Source organism: Hesperophylax consimilis, chromosome 14, assembly GCF_061612785.1.
Source record: "Hesperophylax consimilis isolate HC1 chromosome 14, BYU_Hcon_1.0, whole genome shotgun sequence".
In the NCBI taxonomy this organism is placed as follows: domain Eukaryota; kingdom Metazoa; phylum Arthropoda; class Insecta; order Trichoptera; family Limnephilidae; genus Hesperophylax; species Hesperophylax consimilis.
Window position 1 is genome coordinate 13,001,358 of NC_142849.1, and position 14,881 is coordinate 13,016,238.

At 38.1% G+C, this 14,881-nt stretch overlaps 1 protein-coding gene across 2 annotated transcripts in view; it reads right to left on the minus strand.

Moving 5' to 3' along the window:
- LOC149417914 (peroxidase-like) overlaps positions 1–14,881 on the minus strand; it is a 38,764-nt gene that overhangs the window by 8,771 nt on the left and 15,112 nt on the right. For both annotated transcript variants that reach the window (XM_089639527.1, XM_089639528.1), the window contains exons 3-7: positions 14,040–14,213; positions 4,965–5,146; positions 2,996–3,194; positions 2,262–2,459; positions 189–339 (exon numbers count right to left, since the gene is read on the minus strand). In XM_089639527.1, the coding sequence (XP_089495653.1) occupies positions 189–339; positions 2,262–2,459; positions 2,996–3,194; positions 4,965–5,146; positions 14,040–14,213 (904 nt within the window). The remainder of the gene's footprint in view (positions 1–188; positions 340–2,261; positions 2,460–2,995; positions 3,195–4,964; positions 5,147–14,039; positions 14,214–14,881) is intronic.

A 14,881-nucleotide genomic window follows, 5' to 3' on the forward strand; every position in this document is an offset into this window, starting at 1 on the left:
TCGTCTCGAAAGCCGCGCAATTCAACGTGGGGAATTTTGCAAAACCATTTAAATTTACCGCGCACAAATGTGTGAATGTTGTAGCGCTAACATTGCATATTAGTATTCCTAAACGAATCAATTCCAGATGCATTGGATTAAAGTGGCGCAAAATTCAATTTAAGAATGAAAAATAAAATAATCCTTACTGCAGCATGCCAGCAATTTGTGTGTGGAACTGTCTGTAGGCGGCGTGGGCGTGTTCGTTAGTAATATCGGGAACCTTCGTGCTGTCGTAGTCGTTAACGAAGCCTTCAATGTCGGGGAATATGATCTTGTTGTTTGCTAGGTTGGAATCACCTGCAAAAAATTTTTAGACATTTTAGTAACTCTTTGATTCTGTTGTGTTAATTTATAAAAGTTTCTGATGGATACATAAATGTATTAGTTTATGAAAGTAATTTGTGTATACGGGTACATAAAATAAATTTACTTCACGATAATTTTATATAATTGTTTGTTATAATAATTAATGACAGTTCATTGAAATATTTTTGTCTTTAGGTACTGATTTGTCTATATTTGTTTGTCTATTCTTAATTTATTAATTTTCATTATACGTTTATCCCGATGAAGAAACCATTGGTTTTGAAACATGTCAATCCTTTTTGATTATGTAATGGTGAATATATATTTATTTATTTTACTAAAATTAAATTGGCGCCACAAATTGATTTTGCAATTGTTGAAGAAAAAAAAGTATTTATCGATATAGGTTATCAATGTTTATGTAAATTTAAGGGTTGGCTATTTAACCCTTCAAGTACTAACATATTTATACCAACAAGTCCCAACGACATCGTGATATTTCATGCTCTTTCACGATTTTCCGAGATGCTTCCGAGGTATTTAAAATGTGCTACATAAATACCATTTTAGAATCAAGATAAAATTATCCTTCCAAAATATTTGTATTTGAAATAAACATCGATATTTTTAAATTATAAAGTTTTAATATTAGACATGAAAATGTTAACAAAAAACTTACCGGGACATTTCGACTCGAAACGTCCATAATTTTGAAAGAATTCGATATTTAGAAAACACATTATTTTTTTTGTAGGGAATAAGTAAGAAAACTGTCACTTAACTTTTTATGTCGTATCTACAGTAAAAAAAACCTATCAATGAAAAAGCCCCGCCAATTTGTTAACATGCACTTTTTTGATTTTATCCATGAAATCTTGTATAAATATTTAAAACAAACTGAGAAGAATAATTTTTTATGTTTGCAACGACGAAAACAACTCACATATCTACACGTTATAGAAAAAAACTTTTATAATGTATGGACGTCCCGGTCAGATCTGTCCTTCAAAGGCTCTAATGGAATATGATGTTTGTGGCTGGTAATGTCCTTCCGAGGCTGGAGGGTTAAAAAAATCTGATGTTTAACTATAAACACTTTTCTAATTTATAAAATTTCTAAGTTACAATTATGTAAACACATTGTATTTGCGTATTTGCGGTTGGCAAATTCAGAGAAATAATTATTTCTCAAACAAATGTGTTCTTTAACTCTAGTATTAAAATAAGAAAAATTGCACATTAATTTACACACCCCCGATTTGTTTTAAATTAAAAACAGTTACAAACTTTACAAAATTAATTTATAGACCGCCAATTTGAAAAAAAAACCGCCAACCTTTTTTTATTTAAACAAAGCTGTTTAAATAAAAAAGGTTACAAACGTTACAAATTAATTCACATACCCGGATTTAAAAAAAAAATCATCCTTATGATCAAAATAATGATAATATATAAGATAATATTTATATTGTTTTTGTATTTAGTTGAAAAATCGGAGGGCATCTACTTTTTTACTCCAAATATGCACAGAAATCGCGGATTAAAATCCTTCGGGTACCTGCTGTCACACATGTACGAAAATAATAACTTAAAATTAGATTTTTTACAGTCAAATTAGGAGTCATGTTATTAAGGGAATATACATTTAAAGTTAGTCAACTATGGGACATTTGCGAATCTTAATCACAGGCAATAATACTTTTAACGAGTCCAACAGACTTCCAACCACGTTCATTAGGGTGAAACCCAGATCCATGGCGCCCGTGTATGTTTTTTCTTAGACGGGAAATACACTGATGTATGCCAAGACCGAGTTTTTTTAGCGGTCTTTTCTCTCTGCCTACTGTTGATGGTTAATTAGTTAGTTAGTGGAGTATAGATCTACGTGTGGTCATTAATATGACAGAACCTACCAAGAAGAATGGGCAGCCACTCGTAGTAGGTGATATACTGGAACACGGCGATGTTGATCCTACGGGCTTCCTGGTAGAGGCGCTCGTCGTTCCAGTGCGGGTTGATGCTCTTTAACCCCTTGGCCAGGCGATTGTGCTCGCGCAGGAACATGATCTGCTGGATGGCGAGCTGCGGGTTCTGGTTGGAGCGGGAGTCACCTGGAATCAAAAACAATAACATCAAGTAATGCATGATGTCTTCTATTGATTCGAAAAAAATCTAACAGCAAACACATTCTTGCCTAAATATAGTAATAAAGAAGTCCCCAAAAATATAATTATAAAATTAGGTAAACAAAACTAGACGAGCAAAATTCGGAGATGGAAGTGGTTAGACCGTCGATGGCAAAATTAATCATTTTCTAAAAATATAAGAAGATATCACAACAATCTTGTACGCCTGTATTTCAAATCAAATGTTTATCGGTACTAACTTTTGGAGCGCAAACACAGACCAATAATATTTTTGACAAAAATAGTCACTTCATAAGAGCCATGGAAGACATCATTGCTAGACAGAAAAATCAAGTAATTGGTTAAGCATAAGAAAAAGGCTTTCGATAATATCATTTCTATTTCCAACCTCAACTGGGATGATTTTGGGTACTTGGAACGACTAACAGAGACCATTAGAAATACAAGTCATCGGATGGTGTCTTTGAAGTCTATGTATGATATATGAACAGTGGTCTCACCTGTCTTGTAGCAGACATTTTCCGATGTGGTGCTGCAGGGGCAGTTGGCTGCCTTGTTGGGTTCGCTGGGTGGGAAAACCTTATTGCCCCTCTTCTCCGTCTTCATCTCCCCGTTGGTCAGTGTCCTCAGTGAGCGGGCGATCTCGTCAGTGATGCCGTAAACGTTGGACAGATCGATGTATGCAGTCACTGTGTTAAGCTAAACAATACCAATAATACGTGCTCAAATGCAAATACAAGTGGAAATGTATATATATATATATATGTAGCGATGGTACTAGAATATTAATATTTGGGAACGTTCGTCCGTGCAAAACGCATCGTAGCAAGAAATCTCTAGATACGATGCCAGCATTTGGGGCGCTATAAAACGGGCGCATCAGTAATTAATTAGCAGTTACAAGTGAGCAACCTGCGAACGCTGCGACTTCCCACACCCGGCCCGAGCATCGCGCCCCGCTGTTGCTCCATTGCGCTGCTACAGGCTACGGACCTACTCTACTACACCCGGCTTTGCTCGGACTTTATAGGAGAGGCTACGGATTACCATGGACTCCTCGGGATTACATCAGCGCCCTGGCCCCGCAAAATTGTCGCCGGCCTGCACATCTGCCGACCAGGCCCATCACACTCGGCTACCCTGTTTCACACTGGAGTACCTCCGCATCATCCCCATTGCTGGACACATCCTCGAGTCCGATCTCCACCAACGCGGTGTCGACCCACTGACTTTATCGCCTCGACCACTCCACCTGGTCTCATCGTCATCGGTCGGGAGTTATCTCACAACTGCGCTACTGACTCACTCAAATAAACGCTGTGAAATCACAACCACTATCTTTCATTGTCTCACTACCACATCCCCAAATACATATATATTATAAATTGCTACATATATATGAATTGACCTTACAATTACTACGTTTTCAAGATAATCTTCAATCTCAAGAGGGAATGTGCTAAACACGAAGCATGACTGGTAGATAGATGACCATTGGATTTAAAATCTTTGGATAACGTCCTTGGCTGGGATAGATAACTAGAGCTCGCCCGTAGAAGAGATGGCTGACAACTTGAAAAAAATGCCGGATTCAAATTGCTAAGAGCAGTGGCGGCTAGCATGGAGAGTTGAAGCAACTCACTCTCTACATTTCGATCATTCTAAAAATAATAACCAAATCCATCCTTCACTCCCTTTGCTGCCCAGGCTAAATTAAAAAAAAAACCTTTTTTGTACCTATATGAAAAAAAGCATACTTTATATAATATATGATGGTATTAATTTTATCGTATATTTGTAAACTAACACATGAATTGTGTTCGTATGTGTGTATATATTTATATGCTGTGTATTCCATACACAGGTATCAAACAGACTAACCAAAGAATATTAAATTAAAATATTATTAACACCTTTCATTTTCTCCAAGGCAACCCGTGCCTAGGGTAAAAAAAGGTTACATTACTACAGTTTGCAAGCAAAGGGGTTAAGTTAGCCCTGAAACTTGATAAAAAAGCCAGTTTATCCTTTATTATGTACCTGGCGTAGAGGATATATTGACAGTGTGAGAGCACCACCACATATTTTTGTGAATACACACCGCCACTGGGTAAGAAGACCTGCTGAGATTTTTGAGGGAGGTCAATGGTCTTTTGGACGACAGAATTCATTTGAGAAGAAGTACAAATAATACACGGAAAATGGTAGAATGGCAGAAAGCGGATCACAAATAAAATAATTTTGCTTGAAATCATTGTAGGTGCTGAAGACTGTTATGAGCCATGCCAGATTATAGGACCCCGAAAATATCCACCAAGTGGGTGCCCCAATAGAAGCCACCCAGAGGCAGATTGAGGAAGAGGTGAACTAACCACGTGGAACAAGTTTGGATAAGAACGAGACCCCATCCTGGGATAAAGCGCTGGGATTTATGATGACAATGACATTGAAAAAATCGGTTTTTCGGACCTGTTTAGCTGGAGCATTGCCCACGGAACACCCCATGTCCTTGTCAGTCAGGGTCCTGGTGAAGTTCATGCAGCGGATGCCAGCCTTGCCTATGGTGGGGTCTGAGGCTGGGATCTTGATGGGGTAGCAGAACCGCCCGTTACCCTTTTGGTACTGCCCGTCTGCTGTGCAGCAACTGACCACTGAAAAATGTAACGACATGTTTTTTTTAAACATCAGTAGTCCCGCACATCAAATGGAGTTATATCATGCGGGTGGTTCGTGTTAGGACGTCAGATATAAGCTTCAAATTTTTTTAGTAAAAAACGTGGTGATAATTTTATTCAATTGATAAACGACCGTGTATGTTTTTATTTTTTATTTTTTTTTTATTTTTTATTTTTTTTTTATTTTTTATTTTTTTTTTTTTTTTATAGTGAATACCTCACAAGAGTCCCAACTGCTCCCATCTGGAGCCAGTGAGACTATGGCATCCAATTGGGGGATGTTGTGAGGCTGAAGGTAAGTGGGGAAGGGAAAGAGGAAGGTGGGGAAGTACCTGGCTATTCAGATCTAGTCACTAAACACGGCTAAAGCCATTTGGAGCAACGTTTGTTTAATGTGAAAACATTACTCATACAGAAACTGACATAATATAGTTCATGGAAAGATATATACATCGTTTACACAGCCAAAGGGGGTTGTTTATCTGTCGTAAAAACTTGAAAATTCTCATCGGAGTTCGGAATATTTCAAAGGTATTGGAATGTTCTTCTTTTTGAAGATGTCGTAAAAATAAATACCATTTTAAGAAACTAGAGAAAATTAAATTTTAGATTTTTGTATTTGAAAAAAGATTTTGTTATTTATAAATTTGAATATATTGAGACTTATTTAAAAAACTTAATTTTAAACGAACATATTTTTTCTTCAAATGTAGAAAAATTGAGAGAGAGAGAAATTTTGAAAACACATTCCTTTTATTTAGACAACCTGCAAGAAAACTGTCACCTCACTTATAATCTTGCAATAAAAATAAAATAAAAAATAATTTAAAAAATATATTATGATAATTTCCAGATAATTACAACATCAAAAAATTAGATTTTGAATACATTATTACCGCAATATAAACATTGATTTATATTTACCTCACATACATAAAACATTTATGTAATTAAAAAACTCACTTTCACAGAATCCTTATTGAATTCACGTGGTAAGAGTGAATTAAATAATTATGGGTCCAAAATAACTCTTTCCAAACCGGAATTTCACATTTCAGTCGTCGGAAAATCCAACGTTACCAGTTCTTTCGGAACCTAGTTAAATATATTTTTTATTAGTACCAACTACAGTCGTTTACAGTCTTTATACAATGTGTAAAGTGTGCACATATGATGTGATTATTCTTTAGTAATATTCATGAAGTAAATGTACCTAATTCAAATATGTAGAACCTGTGTGTGATATAGAAGAATATATTATATTACTATTTAGGAGGTTTTAGCCCTCTTGTAACTATATTCATGTTCATTCCTTCTAGGTACAAGCGAGTATCTAAATGATCAGTCCTGTTAATACTATTTCAATTAAATATAATTTTGTATAGAGTGATTTTTAATGGAAGTCAAATAATCTAAGTAAATCAGGGCTGTCTATGAAACAATTTTAAAAATAAAAACAAATTGGAAAAAGTCTTAAAAAAATCCAGGAACTGGATTACGAAGAATGGTTTCACTCAGAGCTATGTGGAGTTATTATGTATTACAATAAAACTACCACGAAAGAAATAGGGGTGCGAGAAAAATAATTTCGGCTTAAAAAATTTAGTTTATAAAAATATAAACGGTGAGAGTCACGGCACCAGTTCAAAATTTTCAATTGAACGACGGCTCAATTGAACGATGGCTCAATTGAACAGGAGCCATGAGCTCAGGAGTATGAGCAATGAGAAATATGTGCTCGCCCGATACGATTCGCCCGATACGGCTCCTCCGGTACAGCTCCCCCAGTACGGCTCTCCCGCTACGACTCCCAGCTCCCAGCATATGAATGATACTCGTACCATGAGAACAATGAGATGCTAGTTAGTTAGTAGGTACATATGTCATGTCCACGTCCAGATGTTGAACTGTCGGACGCCGTTCACGTCTCTGCGCATGTAATAACAATTAATTATTTGTGTTTTTTACAATAAATATACAATGTTTACAAGTCATACTGTTTTAATTTATACTACGCTTCCATTAAAAGCATTTGCTTGTGGATGGAAGAGGAGTGTACATTTGCGAAAAAATAATATAACTAGGTTACAAGGTGAAAAAAATTACAAAATTTAAATCCATACAAATTATTGTATTTGGAAGAAAGAAAAAATATATACTTATATTATTATTTATTATTTGCGCTATTTTTCTAAAATATTTCCCGATAAAAAAGAATTTTTATAAAATTATGCGTCTCGTTTATGAACGACTCATCGCTACTCCGCAAATTCTGCACGTTGAGCGAAGTAAGATAAAAAAAAAATATTGGTTATTACCATAGACATATGAATATTAGTAGACCTGCCCTAAGTGATTAAAAGCGTATTATTCCCCACTCCCCATACCGGTTCCATTGGAGCCGGCTGGGCTCGCGTATGGCTTCCCGTGAATCTTGAGAATGTGACGTCATCATTCTTGTTAGAACTAGCGTCGAGCTATGATCGAGGCATTTTACGAAATAACACGGCAAAATGGTGGCTTAGCTATGAAAACTTGTAAAAATAGATGTGAAAAAGAGAATAAACCCAATTGTCGTATTACATTCCATATGTAAGCATTATTTTAAGCGTAATTACATCGTATAATATGGATCAGTTTGTAGAAACATATACTATCACATCGAGATATATCTGTACGCATCGTTGGTTACTGGGAACTAAATTATGAACACTTATAAAAGTGTCTTAACTAAATACGTAAGCAAAATATTCGACTCTGAAAATAGAAGAATTTTTTTTTTGCCGAATTTGGACTTCGCAAATTTGTTCATAACGTGGCGAGTAGTTTGCGCTCCCATGTAAAAATGTCTATTCATTCAAAAGCAGATTTCACTTTTAAGAACTTAGTAGTGATATTATAATGCGAGATGCCTATATACTGTCAGATTGATTTATTGACGAATCACAGCCAGCTTTACCCCCTTCGTTCTTCAACAGTTGATTTTACCCCTCACCTTTAATATCTAGTCCAGGGCTTCCTAAACTTTTTTCAACTGTGACGCCCTTGGGAAGTTGCCATATATTTGCGACGCCCCCCCCCCCCAACCCCGGTGACTAAAAATCTAAGCCCCCGCCGCTCATTTGTACCAAGCGTAGTATTTTGAAGCCCCCCCTGAACGGGTCACGTAGTATGGGTACGTTACCTAATAACAATTTGTCAGAAAAACTCCAAATAGTATCTTAATTTTTTATTAGAAAATAAAGAACACAACATAAAAACAAAAATGGAAGCAAACAAAAAATGTAAAAAGGCAATTTTTTTCTTTGGTATTAATGAGAAGGATGTGCTTGCTTTTCTGAGCATAGTTTCTCAAAACGAGGTTGAAGTTTCGAAATCGCCACTCTCGTATCTGCCTCTAAATTTATTTTTGATCTGTACTTATTCTTAATTACTGCAACTGCAGAGAAACCTGTCTCACACAAGTATGATGTCGCAAACGATAATAAAACCCTTAACGCTGCAGTGCTGATGGAACGATATTCTTGATAAACTGAGCTCCAAAATTCACATTCTCAAAAATGAGTCGGTCGCGTCAACACAGACAGCCAACCTATTAGCGTCTCCCACACGCATACTTCAGAGCGACCGAGTCCCGCGCCACTTCAGGCGCAGAAAAGTAAAGACCGATAGGTTTACAGCGCAGTTCACTGTGAGACTTTTCTGCGCGGCGGCCTGAAGTGGCGCGGGACTCAGTCGCTCCGAAGTGTGCGTGTGGAAGACGCTATAAAGATTGCCTCACGACGCCCCTGGGATGATCCCGCGGCGCCCCGGGGTGTCGCGACTCACAGTTAGGGAAGCCCTGTTCTAGTCTATATATTCATATGTCTGTGGTTATTACTCACACATTGCAGAGTATAACATATGGTATGAACCATTGATGTATTATACTAGATTAGCTAGCTAAATTCATTTTAAAAATGACCCCACATAGCGTTCGTCCCAAATATGGAGATGAACTTAACAACCCAACTGTGTTTAAACTCCTTGTACAAGCGTTCAAACTCGTGAGCGAAACCACAGAGAATTTGTTGTCAGAGGTGTTATAATATGGACATAAAGCCAAAAAGAAACTAACACTTACAGCAAATTTTATGTGCTGAATAAAGGCTGAATCACGAAAGAATTGAAATATAACACAAAATGATTTTAATTTACTTTATTTGTGTTTTTGAATTATATACAGGTCGTATAGAACCTAAAACGTTTACATTTTTATTATTGTGCATAGGTTTATTTATTTTATTTACCATAGTCAATGCAAAAAATCGAAAAGGCGAAGCAGATATTATCCGACAACAAAGACGACTTAATACAACCCTGATTAGTAAAATGCACGGACCAAATAAATCACACACACTTGAATTGTCGCGCGTGTCAATGCGTGTCAACGCTAGACGACTAATACATCAATAATTATCACGCATTGGTTGCGTGATATTTGTATGCTCCCCACGTGATAATAATTAACATGAATCACCCTATTGTAGTCCAGTCAAGTTAAACATGAAAAGGGGGTTGTGCTTGCAAAAGGTCCAGTCATTCTGAATTTTTTATATGTTGTTAGGACCTAAACCAGTATTAAAAAAAAAATTTTGCAACTTCGAAAGTGCTGTGCGACCGGCGGTGGACCTAAAAAACCAGGAAATTTTCGGATTTTTTTCAGTTTTTGCTCAATATCTCAGTAAAGGAAGGGTCTGACTGGTATAATTGTTATACATACTTTTAAAGTAGACTAAATTTTCTATAATTTGAAACCAAATTAAGCAATACACAGCCATTAGTTTTCAAGATACAGTTCTTCAAAAATAGGATTTTTCAAATCAAAAATTTTTTCGAAATGGTCACTTATTTTGTAAAATAATTTCTAAAATACGCATCTTACGTCAAATATTATGGGAAATAAAGTTGTTGTAAATTTAATTAGCTTTCATTTGAAACTAAATTAATATCTGTAGACTTAACGGTTCTCTCAAAAATGGCAGATAACCAAAAACAGTCATAAGTGGATTTTGGGTGAAATGCAAATAAACTGTTCTCACGTCTTTTTATGGTTTTATTTATCAAACAGTTAACAGATTTTTGATGAAAAAAAGAAAAGATATTACATCTATCGGGAATTACGTCATCTTCAAACATTGTTTTATATTCCTACATACCAAAATGCTTGTACAAACATCATGGTACCTACTATGAGGACAAATTACATGTACCTACACAAAAAATAAAACTAATATAAATCATGTAGGTATTGTGTCTTGGTTGCCAAATCATATCTTTCTTTTTATCTTAGCTGGGAGAGGCGCCCAGTCTGTAGTCGGGTCATCTTCATCGTCCGAGCATTTCAGCTCCACATCCGGGACGTTAATGCAAAATTTGCCACCGCATGACTGACAGAGGACTGAGCAGTGGAGCCCAGCCTTTCTACACGAGCAGCTCCCAGAGCATCCTTTATTGCATTTACACGAAATTTTTCGCAAAAGAGCAGGAGGTGCGGGATCCATCGTGGTGGGGATGGGGGTGAGTCCTTGAGAAGACAGCTTCCACCCACATTCAGTGGGATTCAAGTTGACTCCCCGCCACTTCTGCACTTGGAGGTAGCACCTTGCTGCATGGTGGCCTGCAGCATCTTCCGTCGGTGGCAAACGGGCGAGGTTTATGTTTGTTGAAGTGAAAAACGTCTTATACCTCAGGAAATACAAAGTATCCCTCGCGATGTCACCCCCATATAGAGCCACGAAGCACTTGATGCCTGCTTCACTCACGGCTTGTGGGGTAGAGTCTGGCCGAAGGAAGACCTCCACTTGCTCAGCAAGTGGTTCACTCTTGCTCAGAAGTGTTCTGATTTTGGTCTTTCCTTGGCCAAACGGTGCTGAGGTGGTAGAGCACCCGGCAAACGCGTGGGTAAATAGTACCGTTCCTGGTAATTGTCGGGAGTCCTGGTTGTTGTAGGAGGTCGTAGAGTAGTGACAGCAACCAGCTTCACCCTTCGTGCTCTTCTGAAGATAGACGTTCGTCTTTTCAGCGCCTAAACCATTGAGAAGAACGAGCAGGTCGACATCTTCTCCACACTATGACGACCCGATCGGCATCTGCTCTTTTTGATAACGCCATCATGACGATCTCTCGATCAGCATCTTCTTCGGCAACAGCCATTTCTACTCCCTCCTTCTGAAAGGCGTCACAGAGAAGAGTTATAAGGCGTCTCTTATTGTTTTCATTGCCCAATACATGCTCTTGAGCAATTTGAATTACTGTGGATTCATCGAAAGTCAATTCGTAGCTGGAATGAGCTGCGTAGCGCCAGAGTCGTTCCGCTGTTTTGGTGTTTTCTTTTGGTAGCATCTTCGGGGTAGCCGTCAAAAACGATGGAGACGTTCTTCCCAAAGTGGTTTCGGACGTAGGTGGTATAACGCGCCAAAAGTGCTCGAACCGTGCTCTTCCGCTGCCACACGACCTTGTGCAAGAGGTAGCCAACATCCAAAATGACGTGAGTGCTGGCATCTATCGGCGTGTGGCTGGAAAGAGGAGTGAAGGCAGAGTACAGAGTAGATTTTGTGCCCTTGCGCATCCCTTGTTCATTGAACAGAGACATCGGGAACGGGGCCAACTCATACTTGAAGTCATCCTGTAAATCCTGTTCAGATTTCTTTGCAATACACACTCGCTGAAAAATTGTGAGCGGATCCACAGCCACTCTTTTGTTTTTGTCCGGCAGTTTAACGGTTGAGGTGATCGATGCCAGCATGGTAACTTTATTTTTCCGTTTTATTACTACCTTGTCGTACATTTTCCCCACAATTTTCATTACTCCTTCCGTTCCAACTCTCTGGGCTGTGTGGAAATTAATTTCAGGACCTGCCAGTAAACCACCACTGATAGAAATTAAACTGTCAGTTTTGGGAAATGGAGGGTGGAGAGCAAACCAGTTTTTTAGTTTTTCCACATCACTATTATCTCGGATGATTCGAGAAGGTCTCATGTCTACATGCTGCTCTCCAGTATGACATGATAAGCTGCAAAAACTTTCCAGTTCTTCACAAATGTTCAACATAAACACCATTCCTGTTGTCCACCTTGCCAGAACACTTCCGGAGATTCCTCTTCCTTGGGTCAACCCACCGTAGGTTTTCATGGATCGCATCAGCTTCTGCTCAATTGTTAGGTCTGACTACAACCCAGACCAAAACTTGTCAGACCGGCGAATGGTGAAGGATCCTTTTGTGAACATGTCGTATTCACTTTTATCCATCCGATCTTATAGAGCCATCATATCCTGAAGATAGAGGTGCGCGCTCTTAGCATACAAAAATGTCCAGCTGCGTGGAAAAAAGGGAGCATCTTGTGGAAAGTGTACAAATGAAGGTTCCAATCACCAGCACGCTCTGCCTGGATGAATAGTTTTATCAAAGTGGTCATACGAAAGTATTGGACCCACAACTGTGATGTTGGACCATTCGCTTTAATTTTCTCCAAGGCACTTTTAAATTTTGCCTTTAGTATTTGGTAGGTATCAATTTCTTCTGCTGATATAGTGAGAGACCTTTCAGTGTCTCGCAGCAATTTTTCAGTCTCGTCTCGCTCCTATGGAGTTATGTCAACCTCATAAAAAACAATGCTGGCCAGTGTGAGGTTTGCCAAAATGTGGGCTCGAACAGCTCGTGAATATGCGTGCCCATTCATATGGGTACCCATGGGTATAGGTACTAATGGGTACTTGAAATTTGAAAAAGTCGTAATTATATTATAACCCTAGGATAAACCCACGATGATTAATGGATTTACTTCACAGCACAATAAAACCATAAAAAGACGCGAGAACAGTATATTTGCATTTCACCCAAAACCCACTTATGACTGTTTTTGGTTATCTGCCATTTTTGAGAGAACCGTTTAGTCTACAGATATCAATTTAGTCTCAAATAAAAGCTTATTAAATTTACAACAACTTTATTTCATACAATATTTGACGTGAGATGCGTATTTTAGAAATTATTTTACAAAATAAGTGGCCATTTGGAAAAAATTTCACTTTTTGGAAAAAATTGCCTATTTTTGAAGAACTGTATCTTGAAAACTAATGGCTGTGTATTGCTTAATTTGGTTTCAAATTATAGAAAATTTAGTCTACTTTAAAAGTATGTATAACAATTATACCAGTCAGACCCTTCCTTTACTGAGATATTGAGCAAAAACTGAAAAAAATCCGAAAATTTCCTGGTTTTTTAGGTCCACCGCCGGTCGCACAGCACTTTCGAAGTTGCAAATTTTTTTTTTAATACTGGTTTAGGTCCTAACAACATATAAAAAATTCAGAATGACTGGACCTTTTGCAAGCACGGATGTACATCTTGACTGGACTATTGGTGGATTCCTTGTGGGTGTGTTATTCATGTGACGTCAAGAATTTTACCAGCAAATAAATGAATCTCGTTGAATTTTTCACATTTGTTAATACGCTGCCTTCAAGCTATCTGTAAGGTACTTATATTTTTTGTATTCAGATAGCTGATTACATTTTCTTAAGTCCGCGGTAGGTACAATCCAAAATATTTGGAACTGGGTTATTTTTGTGATTGAAAAAATGAACTTGCCCAGCATAGCTGAGAAGCAAAATAGCTTAACTCTAGACCAACAAAAGGTAAAACACAATGCACAGTGCCCATTTCCCATTGCCACACAATGCGTGGGCTTTTTCATAAATGTGCACGTGAACCAAACCAAAATTGTGTTGGGGTTATTTTTCAATGGTTATGCCATGTCTAGTCGTATTTAGTCTATGGTATGAACAGATCATTTAACGGAAAACAGAAGTATTTGGAGAACTCACGGCCGTCGAAGTCCTTCAGAAGCGACATGTCGTGGGCCAGGAACTGCCCCCAGTACATGATGTTCAGCGGCCACTTGCCGTTCTCCACCTGCCCGGTGGGGAACAGGTCGGTCCTCACCTTCCTGGCGCAGGGCAGCGGGCTCTTGTCAGTGGATCTGCGAGGTAGTCGGACTCCTGGAAAATATACGAAGGAGACTCGTTTAATCAAATTACTGTAGTAACACGGACGAAGAATCACAAAAGCCATTTTAAAGAACTTACATTATCTGCATACAGGAGGCCTTGAGAAAAATAATTTTCCTCAGGGCCTTTTAGGGCATGTCATCTTTGAGGATGCCGTGTGTAGGTTTTTTTTAAGGAAAGGAAGGAGAGGAAGATCTAGGAAGGATACCGGTGTGAGGAGTGGGTATGAATCTGGGTGTTAGTGTGTACAGGAGTGACGGAAGTTTGAATTCATCCCCCCAATTGCGCTGCAAGGCCATGGGTCGAGAGAATCCTGCTGGAGAGGCATAGTAAAAAGATCTACCTATAGGTGGGCAGACGCATTCGCAAGACCTAAACAATCCTCACCATATAAACCAAGGCATTAAACGCATCGAACCACTTGGAATGACCGAAGGCATACATGTTGGTTATACAATTAATGTACCCATACCCGCTTCCCAATTCTGAATATTTTTTTCGTCACAACATAATCGCCAATAGTTCTGTAAATCTCTGGAACGAAGATCAAATAATAACGGCAACAATATTCAAAATAATATTCTAAGATGAGATACTTTTGCATTTGCAAATAATTTTCATCAGACAGTTCAGTGCAATTAAATGAACAGCACAATAGG